At 37.3% G+C, this 16843-nt stretch overlaps 1 protein-coding gene across 13 annotated transcripts in view; it reads right to left on the bottom strand.

The window, feature by feature from the left end:
* Positions 1-16843, bottom strand: part of COL24A1 (collagen type XXIV alpha 1 chain) — a 142021-nt gene that overhangs the window by 62606 nt on the left and 62572 nt on the right. For all 13 annotated transcript variants that reach the window (XR_009725583.1, XM_061354393.1, XM_061354387.1 and 10 more), the window contains 5 exons: positions 16274-16327; positions 15144-15197; positions 6910-6963; positions 2602-2655; positions 1504-1548 (listed from right to left, as the gene is read on the bottom strand). Coding sequence is in view for 12 of the 13 variants with exons in the window: in XM_061354393.1 (XP_061210377.1) it covers positions 1504-1548; positions 2602-2655; positions 6910-6963; positions 15144-15197; positions 16274-16327 (261 nt within the window). In the remaining variant the exon portion in view is untranslated. The remainder of the gene's footprint in view (positions 1-1503; positions 1549-2601; positions 2656-6909; positions 6964-15143; positions 15198-16273; positions 16328-16843) is intronic.

The following is a 16843-nucleotide window of genomic DNA, read 5'->3' as shown; positions in this document are numbered from 1 at the left end:
TGGACATGGGGGGAAAACAGGCAAGGCTCCCCATCAAGCAAAATTCCCACTTTCCCCTACCTCTCATTTCAGGAGAGGATGTTAGCCAGCAAGCTATCAGAATGTGTGGAGACAGCAATCCTGGGACCCACCTCGGATCCACACACTCTTAATATCTTGTTGTAAGAGAAACCAAGGAGCCATAAGACATGCTAACAATATGCATGTTTTCCCATCGAGACATAGCAAACCCAAAATAATTTAGGTCAAACTGTCACAAAACAGGTTGCAGATATTTCAGTTTGCTAGGTTACACAGAGATTTTTCCTCTTTGACACCAGCCGATGGTGGCCTGTGCATGCCTGGTGACACAGAGAATGTGAAGGTAGGTGTCTCACTGCACATGAGTCACCTGCTGCAGCATCTTCTTTTCCAGTTACCACAACACAACATGGGAGATGCTGTCCAACGGTGAAGCCCTGCCCAAGCAGGAGACTCAAAGTAGGATGCAGCCAAAATAAGAATTTCCATGAGGCTCTTGGCAGATGCTCAGGAAGATGAAACTGAATACTGAATTGAGTCACAAAGTATTTTGAAATTCTGCTCAATTTTTTTTACACGTTTTCCTTAGCTGAAAAAAGTAGTTGGTTTTGTTTTTAAAAAAATTAAACCATGTGGCAAATGAACATTTTAATATTATTTCTAACAGAAAGCAAATTCCCTGCTTTGGCTGGCTACTGAACAGGGAAAATGACATAGGAATATATCCACTCCAGAACTGGGAAACAACAGGAAAGACTTTTGCAAGTTCCTGCAAGAAATGGGAAGTCATTCAAACTGAAGACCAAGCCAGTGATCACCATACATAAGCAAATCGAGTAAAGGCAGAAGATGATACTGCTTTCAATAAACTTAGTGACACTCCTATAGTCCCTAGTGCAAGTTAATTTTTAACTTTGATTTTTGCTAAAAATAAGCTTCAAATACACTAAAACACAATTAGGCACAATTATGCTTTCATAACTAACAAAATCAGTTGTTAGTTTTAAACTTCCAAAACTCGTCAGCACAAACAGCATTGTGGCATTCCAGCTTCACTGTTTTCAGCAACTGTCTACCAGATCAGCCTGAAAATATGATGCTTTTCTGAAAGCATCAGTCCTTTATAGTTCTCCTCGTGAACTAAGCCTCAAGTTGTTTTTTTCCCTAATTTAAATATTCTGATATATCTGCTGGGTCGGTCCCTACGAAGTACATGGTAGTTTCATCTGTCTCAGAGGAGCGCCGTAAGTAGTTTGTTATTGACTCTTTAAAAACATTTTTTAAACCATGGCTGTAATACCCTTTCAAATCCTTTGTATGGGAAGCCATTTCTCCTCCTTCAGCCTTGAGCATATGCTGAGCAAAGACACATTTATTCAGGAGATGCCACTGTAACACAGTCACTTCTCACAGTAAATTTATCTTCAAAAGTAGTAATTCCACTGAAAAATATTCTTTCCTAACAAGACTAATTATACTTACTTTTGGGCCAACTCCTCCAATAGGTCCAGCTGGTCCTACTTCCCCCTAAAAGAAATCTGGACTTGAATAATTTTGACACCAAAGTCTAGCTTTGAAAAAGAAAATCTGCAGATAACTGTTTGCATTTATTGTGCTACCTTTCATTTGCTTCATATATGTTTGCATGAGTCCAAATCTGACAGAAACACTCTAAGAGAGACTAATCTGACTTCAGACAAATTCATGAGCCAGAAAGCCATGTCAGGTGTATAAGAAATAAGACACTGTGCCTACACCACACAGTGCACAGATAGCAGTTATGCATGATGGGGAACCGCAGTGTTAACTGTTCAGGGTTCAGTCATTACACAGTTATATTAAAGCATGGATTTGTATCAATGTCATTCCAGGGTGTCAGGCTGTGATCATATGATGGGTCACTAGCCCCTCAATATGGAAGATTTTCTCCAAGTTTTGGAGGAAGTGGTAAGCAACCTTTCCAAATGCAAGCAATAAGAAACCGACGAATCAGGAAATTGAATTTGCAGCTTCCTGGCTTCTAACTAAACAGATCGCTTTGCCACTGTTAGCTTTTACTCAGTATCTGTCATGAAAGCCCATAATTAAGCTGCTTATAAGTCTAGCCCCAGAATCACTTATTGTTTCTAATGTTAATTACTTTTAGACTACGACACATGAGTTTTTAAACTTATGATGATGAATTGAGAATACTCAATAAATCTGTAAGAGGAGGATTCACCTTCAGCAACAGGATTCTGTTTACTTAAGTTTATCTATGATACTGTAATTAAAATGATTTATAGTTCCTATCTCCATACCACCACCACCACCTCCCCCATCTCCCCAGATTAACTAAAATAACCACATCCAACTCTCGACACACATTATCTGAGAGTCCACTAACATAACGAAAATAAATGACAGAATGGAAGCCCTGTAAGGCTGATAAAATCTCTTTGCAACACCTGCCAAAATGCAGAAGAAACTTCAAATTTTGCATGACACCACCACCGACACCTAACCACTGTTGTCTAACCCTTTACCCCTCACAACCTTCTTTTAAACATAATCTCTAGATCAGGTAATTTTCCATCTTACCTCAAGTCCTTTGGGGCCTTGTGGCCCTGGAGGCCCTCGGTCACCCAGAAGCCCCTAAACATCCAAACAAACATAGTGAGAACGTGTATCAACTAACTAGTTTCCCTCTTCTTACAAACCTGGACAGAAATGTAAAACTCAGGAAGCAGAACTCACTTCTTACCATTGTTCTTAGGATTTCCCTGAGGAAGCCAAGAGAAGATGCAGCAAAATTTCAGTATCTACTGGAAGACTGAGTATCTTACCAACTTCTAGTACATAGACTATTTCGAAGCTTTTTTCTTTTGTTGTTTTGAAAAGGAGGTAAGAAAATATTGAAACTTACAACAGAACAATTCATTTTTTCTGAAGATGTAAAGCACACCATCACACTAAGATTAAAGCAGAACCAATATAATTCTTACATCTTTCATTTAGGTAGTCTTTAGCATAACATGTGATGACAACAATGCAATGGAAATGAACTACAAGGTGAATTTAGACTACTAGCTTGTCCAAAACTACTTGTGATTTTAAGCCTCTACTTTTCTGTAAGAATTATAATCAGATTCCCAAAGATAAAGCACCTTTTCCTCTGCCAAATCCGAGTTTTCATGACTGCTCACAGTAACATTTAAAAACTTTGTTAAAATGACTTTGCAGCTAGCAGTGTGTCAAAAATCTCAGTCATCCCAATTGCAATGGGATCAGGAAAAGCACTTGACTTGGTGTAGGAAAAAAACACCATCTGTATAAACCTATTATAAATGTTCTGGGAGAGCTAGGCTTATCAGATAAAGCAACAAGAACAAAGAAACTGCCCTTTGGGAGAGATATGATTAGCCTCTGAATAAAGTAAAGGTGGGAAAGTCCCAAGTGTAAGCCTTATTAATTGGTTACTAATGAAGCTGAAGTCTAGACAGAGGTCTAGTAACAGTTTACTTAGCACGCCAAATAAAATGGAGCAGAATATGGAATAGGCAACTTCACGGTATTGAGTTTCACCAGAGACATCATCAATCTGTGAAGGACCGGGGTGGACTGCTGCTTAACATACCATCACAAAAGTGACAGGAGAGCTTTTAGTAGCACTATGTAAATAATATGCTTGTGTAGTCAGTCATAAAAAATTTTCATTGACAGCACTGATGTTTCATTCTAACAGCAAAACATATGAGGAGATGAAGCTTCCAATATAATGTAACTGCACAGTGGGAATGGTTGCGATACTGCTACTGCACAGAACATTCCACTGCACTTAACTGGAAAAATGTCAAAGACTGTAAAAATAATATTAAGAGCAAATTAAACTTCCATTTTCCCTCTGGGGTTTCAGGCAACAAACAGAAAATGAAGGTAGTCATTAGAAGTGCATCAAAGGGTCTGGAAAAACTGTGGGAAGTCAGTAAATGGGGGTATCCTGTAATTCACAAATATAACTTCTAGTTGACCATCCCTTCCACAACTGGTGAAACTCCTAATAGCCACTTCTATTAAATATGTTATCCAAACAAAAATGAGCAGAGAAAGGAAGTTCTCAACTACTTCCACAGTACAACACATGCTACTGGAAAAATTAGTTGTAGTCAGCATGGTTTGACTCTTTTACTCTTACTTTTCTCTGTTACAGAGCATAAGTACTTGCAAGAATAACATAGGAAACCAAACTAAATTATTTCAGAACTTCTTAAAAACGTTTTTATTCCACTTTTAAATGTGAGTGTGCCTTTTTTTTTTTTTTTATAAGCGATGGATCAAGATCAAACACCTCCTAAAACACTGTTTCCAAGCCCGGTAATGTGCTGTAGACCAAATTACGCAATGAATCCTTTGAACATTATTTCAGAGAGGTCAGATTTGCTGATTACTGCACTAATTTAGGGAAAATCGACAATCCAGAACTTCTACTGGTATTTAGAGATGGCTGATCACACTCACAGAGCTTGAACTTTCCACCAAGAGGCTGAATTTCTCCCGTGCCAGCTGCTAAAAAATAAAGCTTACCCAGCCTTCCTGGCTTTTAAAACGCTATTGCTTCTGAGATAGCATAAACAAAAACATGAGGAAAAGAGCAGCACAGTGAGAACAGTGTTCCAAAAATAAAAGCTGGAGGAAATCTTTTATAACTGCAGTCAACATAAGACAGCTGGGAATCCCGAAAGCCCAAACATTTCCAATGTTCTGCAGCACTTCTCCCTTGGTACAAGGCGCAGCATAAGAGTTTTTCCAGTTTGCTAATTTTCCTTCTCAAATGTAAGCCATCATTTCTCCCTAATTAGAGCAGGATGTCTAAGATTTTTGACAGTACAGAGTCTTAAACTTTGTAGGCTACCTTTTAGTATTTTTGCTGTAATCTGTAAAAAGGCAATAGATCAGTAATCTATGTATTAAACATCAACTCAATTCCATCAAAATCATCTAATTTAACACTTGGGATATCATGTGCAATATTATCTCAGTGAAGAAACTGAGCAGCAGTTCATCTACCAGCTTGGAGGATTAAATATCATCTGTAGTTCAAGAACTGTTGTATTTCTCTTCTCCTGTTTCTTCTAGACCCTAGACACAGTCTTGCATCAAAAGTTTTTTTAAGTGCCCTGGTAATTTGGAAATGCAGGAGCAACTGCCACTGCAATGACCAGATAAAACTCATTCACATAAGGCTACTAATATTGTACATACATATACACAAACAAGTTAGCAAAACAATAAATCAGAACTGAAGAAAAAGACCATACCTCTCTCTGGAAATGTATTTTAACTTCTCACCAGTTTGCCACATCAGATAATGATTTCTCATCTTTCCTAGTAAATGCATGTATGTGCTATTCTGGGACAAGGCTCTTGACACAGTGTGAGAATATGAGATGCAGAAAAGATTGGCTATGGCTTTGGCAACTGGATTATTTGAAACATTCTTGAGAATTACTAACTTTGGCATGGAGGGACTGTTACAATCTTCCGAGTACAAATAAGACTATCTTTAAACTATTTACTGCTCCCTGTCCTATGTTTTCTTGAGTAGGCTGCCACTGAATTTCACAACTCTGTTGATGGGAACACTTCTAATTTCCATCTCTATTTATAGACAACTTGCATGTTTTGACTTTGGACTAATGATATTGTTGGTCTTGCACAGTTCTTTTGCTTCACCAGTTTCTGTCCTCTGGCTTACGAAGCTCAAAAAGTCCCTTCGTTTTGGTAAGATAAATAAACAGCCTCTCAGAATACAGTCATGCAAGTATCCTTTTCTGCATCTAGTCCCACCTGATTGAGTTCTTCTGGAACACAAACGCCCAGAACTGTGTGTACTACTTAGATAAAGTCTTCTTGTGCTTTGTGCAGTGGCACCTTGCCTCATGTATTCTAGAATTTCACCTAATTTCTAACTGCCTTATTGTGCTTTTATTTCAGAGAGACTTGGCAGTGTCCTTGCCACGTACAAAGTGCTAAGTTTACACTAGCATTTATTACTTTTGTCCCTGCATGTATCAGTCTGAAGTAACAAGTGGGGTGAATTAATACAAAATGCAGTTTTTAAGATCATCTGAAGATGTTCAACTCTGTTTCATATACAAATTTCATTCCATCATACTTGTGCCTATAAGAACAGCCCCAAGGCTGCTGAGTGAAGAATTTAATTGGTACTTGTGTTTCAATAATTAGCCCATCATTAAACCATCTGAGTTAACTTCTGATTAACCTCTGAGTTAACTTCTGATCCATCTGCACTTTTGTGCTAGTCTCTACCTTTCCCATTCTAAACAAAAAATACCATCATGTGCTTTTATCTAAAGCTTCATTGAAAACTCTAGATATATGAATTATTGACCAAGATGGGTCTAAAATATTAGTCTACTAAAGAGAAGAGGCTAAAATAATCTGGCACAGTCATTTTTGGTAGATAGTTTTATCCATTATTATTGTTATTTAATCTGGTAGGTGAATTTTACCTATTTTTCCATATTCTTAGTTACTATTTCTTTCAAACTCTGTTTTAAAAAATCTGTATGACTCAAGACACAGAGATCTGCATTTGGCATGCATTTTACTTAAACACAGGTGCTACTTTCCAGCTGCATAGCATTTTCACCAAATGACCTTACACTTAACTTGCCATTACATGCTTCCATCTAACAAAGGATAATTTTACCCTCATAACAGCATTAAACATCAGATTAACTTCCTCATATAAACACCTGAGGCAAAGTATTTGTATTTTGACAATAAGATTAGCTTCTCAAAAAGCCAGTGTCCATCTCTCAGAGCTTTTCCTCAGAAATTTATACTGTTTATTGTTAATATAAATAAGTTTTCAAATAATCTTACCTTAGGACCTTCAGGGCCATTTAATCCAGGTACACCAATATCTCCTGGAAAACCCTAAAGAAATCATACATACAAATGATTTCTAGAGTAGGAACATTTCCAATATACTTGTTTTGATCCTGTTAATTCATTTCACAAACCTGAATCACAAAAAAAACAAGAAATAAATATGTTCTACCATCCCCAAAATGTCAAAATCTATTAAGTTTCCTTGAAAGGACTTGGATGAATGACAGATTTTTAGGGAGCTTTCATTAAACTCAATCTAGCAGATGTCAGTACGGGTTTCACATCTCTTAGCATAAGACTTTTTATGCATTAATTAACATGTGACATTCAACTATTAGATTGGTCTTGATGTACAAGAAACCCCCACACAGAGCAGTAAGCACCAGGTCCTGTACTCGTGCACTCAACTGTGCTTTTAAAAAAAGCTTAGAGAGCAGCTGAAAGCCTTTAATACTTGGCTGCACTTTAAGGACAAGATCAGTGCACAATTAAGAAAAGGGTAGAAAGCTTTTTGCCTTGAAATCAGCAGGTACTGATCCAGGTCTGGCTGACAGTAACTGAAGATCACCCCCTTGTAGCACTTAGAATAAGCCTTTGTTAAATAGTGTGCAGTATAGGCCCAGCTGCTGAAAAAGCGAATATCCAAAGAAAATGAATCAATGAAGATTATAATCCCAAGGCATTTGGCCAGTAGGCACTGACAGGGACACCATGAGGATGCTTCTATGTCAGAGCAATCCAGTGTTACAATAAGATTGCTTTTTAAGGAATAAGTGTATTCTAAGGAAACAAAAATGATGCAGCTAAAACTTACGCAATACAGCAGTGAGTTAAATTTCATAAACTTTCAGTGAAGAAATCTTTTTATTTGTAGGCTAAAGAAAGCATTGGTAAATGACTCCTTAGTTAGCACAGGGCTCAGTCACCTGCCAAGACAGGATCTGATTTTGTTATTTTTATAAACTTCTAAATGTCATTAAACCTTGCTTATCTGAAAATAGACTGCCACTGAAAAGTTATTCCTCTGACTAAAATATTTATTACTACATTTGTGCACATCCGTCACCTAACACTGGTAAAAACAAGCTTCCTTCTTCCTTAACAGAAAGTATTTGTAAATGAAAAATTATAAGCATCATTCTTCGCATGCATACTTTTCCAATAATGGAAATGAAAGCATCTTACGAGTTCAGAACAATTTAAAGAACATCTCATAAAGAACTTCCAGCGTGAAATTCTCCCCGGCACCCTTCCAAAAGTGCAGGCTAATACGTGTCATCATTAAAGCTTCAAAAGTCATTTTTTAGGTTCTCTAAGCAAGAAAAAGGTATTAATAAAAAGAAAAAAGCCTCACTGTGGATCATAGTTAACCATACACTTCTTCGAGAACAGCTGAGCTTCAAATACAGGTAATGATAATTTATAATGACTATCCATAATTACCTGACATGAATCACAAAAAACTTTACCAAAAAGGTAAAGAGAAATCCAACTAAAGCACGAAGTTTATAAGAGAACATTATCTGACCCTCAACTACCACATCATAATAAAATTTAAGAAGTATTTAGGTTATGATTGTTTTTACTTGTAGGGCTTTCTTCTGTTCGCTTTCTAGAACCTGTTCTTAACAGGATGAAAAGAGACTTCCAAGCAGAGATTTAGATGGGGTGCAAATATTTGAGGTGTTTGTATATATTAAATAAAAAAAAAAGTATAAACAATACTGAAAGAAAAAACGACAAAAGCCAAAAACAAACCCAAACCTCCCCAAAACCCCAAGACTCTGCACTTGAATGTTAATAAATACTAAAGCAAACCACTGAAGAGTAAAAAACAACTCACCTGAGTTTTCAGAATAAGCAGAACCACCATAACAGCATTTCACAAAACACCGTGGTGGTAATTTTGCCATTAAGCAGTAACTAGTAGAGCTGTGCAACAGCTTAGCACGCCTCTAGGTGGCACAGAGCATACTAGTCACATGTGCCCAAGTCCCATAACTAAAGGCTGACACCTGAAGGACTTGCTTTTATCAGCCTTCATTCATATACAGTTCATAAGGGGATTTTTTAAATTTTGACTACACGTATTCACTGAAATACACTTAAAAGTTGGGACAATTCTTTGGAAGTTGCTATAACCCATGCTTTCTTAAATTTGTTTATTTACCAAACTTAGATAGGTACCAAGGGTTGGGTTGTTCTGTACATCTGTAAATCTCTAACTTTCTAATGTGTGAAGAAGTGCTAAATGCTTACCCAGAGACATTTCCCATACGGCAATAAACATTCCAGAACACAATCTATCAAGAAAAATGTCTATTCATATGTCTTATAATTCTTACTATGAGGAAAGATGCCAACTTTATTTGCAGAATTACTTCTAGAAGTAATTCAGTAATAATTCCCCCATCCCTGGCAGTGTTCAAGGCCAGGTTGGATGGAGCTTGGAGCAACCTGGTCTACTGGAAAATGTCCCTGCCTATGGCAGGGGGTTGAAAACAGGTGAGCTTTAAAGTCCTTTGCAACCAAAACCATTCCATGATTTTATGAACTATGAAATACAAGCATTGACATGGACTATCACAGTTAGAACAATCATGACCTTTGGAAATCTTTCAATGTCAGGCAAAGTGTTAGGATGGAGAGGGCTATTGGACTGAGAGCAGTATTGTCAATTTATTCACAAGTTTAAAATCTTCATATTTTTTGTCTTTGCTGTTAAGTTGGATTTAGTCTTTTATCCTGACGCATTACCACAGAGAAAATGCAGATGCTATAGCAATATTAAAACACTATTTCCGAGTGCTGAAATGAATAATCACATGAATGATCCATGAGAAAATTGTAATAATCCAGGACACATCCACTTAATTCCAGAAAAATGAATGAACCAGAAAGAAGTTCTTAAGCACTTCAGCATTGGTGTTTGCCATTCATATTCCGAGTAGTGAAGTTGTATACATATCTACCTCTATCTGAATTTGCCAAGAGTTATTCAGCTTCCTGTGAAGCTACTCCAGATTAAAAATTCATTATTCTTCTGTAAGTGAAAGGTCAGAGGATCAATGTATAGTTTCCAACGGCAAAGTAATTTTCAGCAGTCGCTATCTGGAACCAAGCATCACTCAACATTATGACTTCTATTAAGGGAATGCAAAGTGTAGATTCTTATCTTCCCAAAAGCCAGAAGCCTGGCAGCTGGTAGTTACAAATAATTTTCAAACTCGTGCTGCAGATGTGGCCTTTTGCCAGCAAAGCACTTTAGAGTTTACTCTGTCTAAAAACCTAGAGGTAGCGCCACAAAAAAAGGGAAATACTAGCTATCTCAATACAAATGTGCTTTGAGCTTGCTGTAAAAGTGTTGCTTTTTGAACTGAATGCATTTAAATCTAAAATTAACATATTTATTGCTCTCATTTACCTATATAATCTTTAACAAAAAAAAATATGCAGAGATGATGAGACTGTTAATATGTCAGGGCATGACTTTTTGTCAGTGCCTCAGAGATGAGGGATCTGCAAAAGGTGCTGCTTTCCTTTTGTTTGTTTTCCTGTGTGACTGCTAACAAGGAAGCAGAGTATTAGAAATGTTTGGAAATTACACTCCATTTCCACTAGGAATCCTCTTATATTTGCATAATCCCACTCACTCCAAGCTGTTTCCACATGACATTTTCCAGCATTGTTATTTGCCACCAACTCTCCTGCCCTTTAGCTCCTCAGTAGCCCTCAATGAGATCAGGACATGGGCGCTGGTGGAAGGGTACCGCAGAGCAAAAACCTCTCCACAGACTGTCACAGTACCTTCAGTTGTCAAGTTTCCCTTTTCAAATATTATTTCATTCAATCACATGCTGTGTTTCAGTGGAATAAGAGTTTAAAATGAATTTTCAGAAGCAATACTGACTGGATGCAGCCAGTGAACTTCAAAGATGCCTTATTAAGTGCTTTATTACTAATTATTACCGACTTATAAATGGAAGATTCCTGCATAAAACTATAAATCTCTCTAAACTGAGAAAAAAAGCTGTGATTTTGTATTCTCAAATAAGTGTCTATTATTCTTCTGAAAGCTCATGGTATGCAGAGATAGAATTCAATTAATCTATTTTCTTCTCTACACCATTTTAGAAATGTCAGTATTCACGCAGTGACAGGACTTTGCTCTTTGCCATCTGTACAAGTGCATGACAATTCAACAATGTGCCAAGTACAGTGGAAAGCAGTAAGGAAAAAAAAAAAGATTTGAAATGAGCTTTATTCTGTGTGTGCCAGTTTAGCCAAAGTTTAATGCCAGCATTTGTAAAGTGCAGAGACAAAACTTCAATTTTTTTTGGTACAAAACTTCAATTCTGATTTTGGAGAGGGTGGAAGAAGGAATTTAACAGTACAAATTACAACTGTACAATTGTAATTTGTCAGAGAACATTAAAAAGGGCAATCATGGATTACAACATACAAAATAGGAAAGCTTTGCAATTTACTGCTGCTAAGATGTCAGTGAAGTGACGCTGATACTGCTTTGTGCTTTTGTCTAACAGCACATTAGACAAATGTGGCATATCTGTTCAGCCACACTTGCTGAAACACTAGTGACTGATTTTCTTGTGAGAGACTTGAAGTCACCAGTTTTCCAAGTGTGATGCATCATGCTATAAAGCTTTCTATTGCACCTACATATTACATGAAACAGACATTAGAATGATTGTATTTACAAAAGTAGTATCTACTTCAGTGTGAGCAAGTGGCTGGTGATTGACCTGATGGATCAGCACAGCAGCACCAGCCACCACCAAGCACTTTAAGGACCAAGTTTTGAAGCATTCTAAAAATCTACAATGGAAAAAATTTAAGAGCTTTGGTAAGAACTTCAGTGTAGACCCACTCCAAGAATCGGACAGGATTTCCAGAGGGAGCTTGGCGTTAGATTTGCCTAACTTTAAACCTTAGAAAAGAGATTGGTAACTAATAGTTACATAATCCTTGTGCAAGATTAACTGAGTTCGCTTGCAGGAGGATTATTTCACTTTACATTGCTTCTACGCTGCTGACAACTGCCTGCCCATACAGATCAGGCCACATCAAGACTTAGGCCAGTCTAAAAAAGTAAGGCAGAGATCCCAATTTATTTGCAACACTACTATTTCTTCTAAGATCAACACCAAAACCCAAGAGCCAAACACAGTGCAAGTGTTAAAAAACAAACAAAAGTCATTTACATATAAGCTGGCCTTATTCTAAGCAGATTCAGAACATTAGGAATTAAATGATGCCATGGTAAAGCAACACAAACCAAGTTTTCTTTATCTGCATGCCACTTCTTTTGTAGTGAAGTCTCACACAGCTCTGTCTGAAAAAGAAAAATCTCCAAAATAAAAAATCCTGTGAAAAGTACCTATGAAGGTCTGTGCAAACAGGCTAGCACCTAACAGGCACAGACTGCACTATCATAATCACTGAAGAAAATATAAAACCCAAGAAGGTCATATGAACAAGCACTGTTCAACATTATTAAAAAGTTATAGTAAATTGACTATTTCTGCAAAATTAGTACAGATTTCTGAAGACAGAAAAAAAATAATCAGAAAGACATAGGCATGGCAAATAAAATTTATGAAAGGAGCAGTAAAGAATCTCTGCAAAGACAAGCAGGAAGTATGAGCAATTCTACAAGAACAGTTCTTTAGATGTATGCCAAAATATGCAACTACTTCAGCTATAACTGTCTTTATTTCTATATTTTTTCAAGTCATTTGCACTTATTTATGCAATATTGAAAGAGAAAGCTACGTTATCACTGCACTCATGGCATTGTTTGCACAACCTCAGAACATCATGCGATGAAGAGAAAACATGCATTAAAAATAACAATGAACAGCTCAAAGCAGTCAGTGATTCACTTACAAAATATGTGCCTTTTTGATTGTTAGTATTACTTGAATGTTTCCTTTTCCTTTGTAATCCTATTGCCATGAGCATGAAACATACCAGCTGAATCCCATATGAGTCTCTTCCTGAAAGAATAAGCTAAAGACCTCAGATCAAAATACTGCACAGATGAAAAAAGTTCTATTGAAGATAATGACTAATGCTCCCTCTGCTCCAGATGAAACCTATTTATGATACTCGGAGCACATCTGAGGGAAACTATCACCTTCATTCTTGGGGGATAATTAAATGTGATTCACAGAGCAAAATTTAACTATAAAATATTCTGAGTACATGTGGAAGCCTGTTAGAACCTTGTCTAATTTCATTCACGTTAACAATAAGCATTATACACTTCATGGTACTCAGCAAGCAAAGGCATTGTGGGTTCAAACAGTCAGACAAGCTCACGAAATCTAAAATCCTGAGCTACAGAAGGAGGCAGCTGTGGGCAGCATGCACAGGCTTTGTGCTTTTTTCATTCTAATTCAAGGGCACAAAAATACTCTCTCCTCATTGACTAAAACGCACTGGCTTATTCTGAAAATACCATCTTGTGTCGTTACAACACCTTTCCCAGTGAGCTTTTTCTCAATGAGGGCTCATCTCCAATAGGAAAGTGTGTTCTTTAGGATTTAGATGAGCTGTAACAACAAAGGAATAAAACCTAGTAATTTGTTCTTTTCCTGGGTTCAGCAGTAGCAGTCATTTTTTCTCCTTCTTGGTAGCTGGTGCAGTGCTGTGTTTTTTACTTTTGGCCTGGGAACGGTGCTGATAGCACTGATGTTTTTAGTTACTGCTCAAATGTTTGGTCTGGCCAAGGGCTTTCTGAGCCTCGTGCTCTGCCAGGGAGGAGGGGAGGCTGGGAGGAAGCAGAGACAGAACACCTGACCCAAACTGACCAAAGAAGTATTTCGTACCACAGTAAGTCATGCCCAGGATGTAACTGCGAGTCACCTGGAAGGACTAGGACTGAGGGGCTGGAGGAGGTATCAGTCAGTGCTTGGTCTGGTGGGGTGGGGTGAGTTATTGGTCAGTGGGTGGTGAGGTGTTGTATTCTCTTCCCTTGTCATTTCCTTTATCATTATTGTTATTGGTGGTAGCAGTAGTGATTTGTGTTATGCCTTAGTTACTAAACTGTTCTTATCTCAAGCCGTAGGAGTTGCATTCTTTTCAATTTTCCTCTCTGTCACTCTGGGAGTAGGGGGAGGGCAAGAAGGGGGGCAGAGAGTGAATGAGCTGTGTGGCTGGTTTTAAACTATGACAGTTCTTTAAAGATCAAGGACTCAAAAAGGGGCTCCTACTTAAAAGTAGAGATATAGAGCCTTGGTTTGAGAAGACATACTCTCAGAGTTACTGTATCTTATAAGGCCAGAACAATCATCATTGCTAATACATCTCTTCCAGATATATTTAAAATAATAATAATACCAAAATAAAAACCCCACCAAAAATCCACAATCCCCAAACAAAACAAACCACCCAAACCAAAACAACAACCAAACCACACACACACAACAAAAAAACCCCAAGAAAAACAAGTGACAACAAACCAAAATCAAGCCCCCTGTCCCCCCAACCATCCTTTGGAAGAGGCTGACTAAAAAGACAAATCTGATTTTTTTGCTTTCATCTCTCCAGCAAATACATGCATGTCTTCATGTGCATATGTCTTTCCTGTATAATCCACAGCATTTTTTCCAAAAGCCCATAGTATAAATGCCAAAAAGCACCGAAACTGAGAAACTGAACAATGTATAGACTGAGTTTCTGTGCAGACTTCCATAGTACTATAGAGTTCTTAGGAAACTACACTGCTAGATTCAACTAGTTGGCAATGCTTCCTATGTAATCAGTGTTTATTCTTTCCATTCCTTGCAAATACGGTTGTTTTCTAAGAGATAAATATATGACCAGGCTTGGAAAATCCCATTTGTAAACATGCTGTAGAATTCATGAATGGAAATGTGCCCGAAAAATCACATGAGCCTCATTCAAGGTGTAATCCACAATCCACAACACCTTTATTCAAATGACAGCAACTCCTAATCATATAAGCAAATGAGGAACTACTTTGTAATCAAAGAACCTGCATATCGATATTTTACATTAAAAATTATGAGCTAGAAACTATTGTACTTTATGGAGGAGAATTCATTGGTTCTGACTGAATAAAAAGTATTTTCTAATTCAACTAAGATAACAATCTTTTGTAAAGAAAACCCATTTACCCCTGACTTTTGTAATTTAGAACAAAATGACATTTAGTTTACCTCTATTAAGCAGTTTCTTACCTCAGGTCCTGGAGGACCCAATGGCCCCTGGGATCCAGGATCTCCAATTTTCCCCTTGAAAAAATCCAAACAGTTGGAATTTTGGTGATAATTATTTTTTTAACAACAGATTGTTATGAAAATTTTAAAAATATCTATCAGAAAGCCAGCAAGTGTTAAGACAACTTTTCCACTTAATAGGAAGTCACAACTTAGCTTTGGACAAATAAATTGGGAGCTTTGGGATGGTCCAAACAGTATATAAAACTGCCTTTAAATATACAGCTGTTTTCAGAATAAAATTACGTATTATTTAAAAGTCCAGAAAGTAACTGTTATAGGTATTGGTTTACATACCCACCTACATGGTTTAAGTATCCAATCATGGTCAAAGAAATGGCAGCTTTTGGATTAAGAATAGCAAAATTAGAACCTATCCAGGTTACAGTGACTCCATTATATATAAATACTGACAAGCCAAAAAACTGACCAAAATAATTCTCTAAATGATCTGCTTTTCCAGTTTGCTGCTACCACAACTGAGTGTTCCTTGAACAAAATTAAACCCTGACCTGGCAAATATGTTTAAAATTTTAAATTTATTTTATTGTAAATGCATTCTGCAAAGTTAAACATTATATTACTGGGGTCTCATATCTTAATTTAACACAGGTCAAGAAGTTGGGCACATTCAGTTTGCACTTAAAACCCACAACTGTTCAAGAAGAGGCTAATCCACATGCTTATCTTCCAATGAAAATACTTATTTAAAGGCAAAAAGGCTGAGTTTTTCCACCTAAGCCTAAGCAAAATTGTGTTGAGGTTTTCTGCAGGATTAGTGTTGGTATTATAAATTCTCTGGTACAAAAAGTGTTTTTTAAATTGAGTTTAAGTGTCTATGACAGTCATGAAGTCTTAGTAGGTTATCAGACAGTGGCTTGACTGTGCATAAGAAAATTGAGACTGAAGTGATTAATTCCTTAACAGCATTAAACACTGTCTGCTTCTAATTAAACACCAAAAAGAGGCAGATAGCAGTGGCAGCTTCTAGAGGGAGTACATGCAGTGTGGGTATAAGATACAAGGAAGTATCAAATATAACAACAAAATACAGTGATACATCGAGAACAAAAATCTATGTGCAAACTTACTGGGGGTCCTGCCTTTCCTCTGATCCCTGGGGGTCCTGGTAAACCAAGAGCACCCTGAAAATAGAAAGCTATTAAAGACACATGAAAATGTACTGCTATGTTATTTTGGAAACAAAAGATTGCTACACCTTGCCACCTGAAACAGACTTTGAAATAATTTTGTGGGATAAGGAATGCTTTCTAACATTCAACTCCCATCAAAAGAGTTCTCACAGGATGTGCTATTTCAGTGACTTCTGATGTACTAGCCAAAGAAGAAAAAAGATATTTATACGAGTTTCATGATATGAAGGAGCATGCCAGACCACATGCTGCTGCTAACCATAGCTGGTCCAGGTGAGCTGCAGAAGGGAAAAATATTTTTACAACAGTTCGTTAGCAGGTTTCAGATCGCACCATAATTCTTTTCTTGTTTGATGCACCTCTGAGCACAGGGATAAGCTGCCAGAATTCTGTTCACTGCTTTCCGTAGCTAAGTTTTAATTAGCACAACATAGAATCATAGAATAGTTAAGGTTGGAAAGGACCTTAAGATCATTAAGTTCCAACCCCCCTGCCATGGGCAGGGAC

The sequence above is a fragment of the Neopsephotus bourkii genome, unplaced genomic scaffold (assembly GCF_033783945.1).
Source record: "Neopsephotus bourkii isolate Nb327-2 ecotype Australia unplaced genomic scaffold, CSIRO-AGI_Nbou_v1 NB_739, whole genome shotgun sequence".
Classification (NCBI taxonomy): domain Eukaryota; kingdom Metazoa; phylum Chordata; class Aves; order Psittaciformes; family Psittacidae; genus Neopsephotus; species Neopsephotus bourkii.
This window is presented reverse-complemented; position numbering and strand designations above follow the sequence as displayed.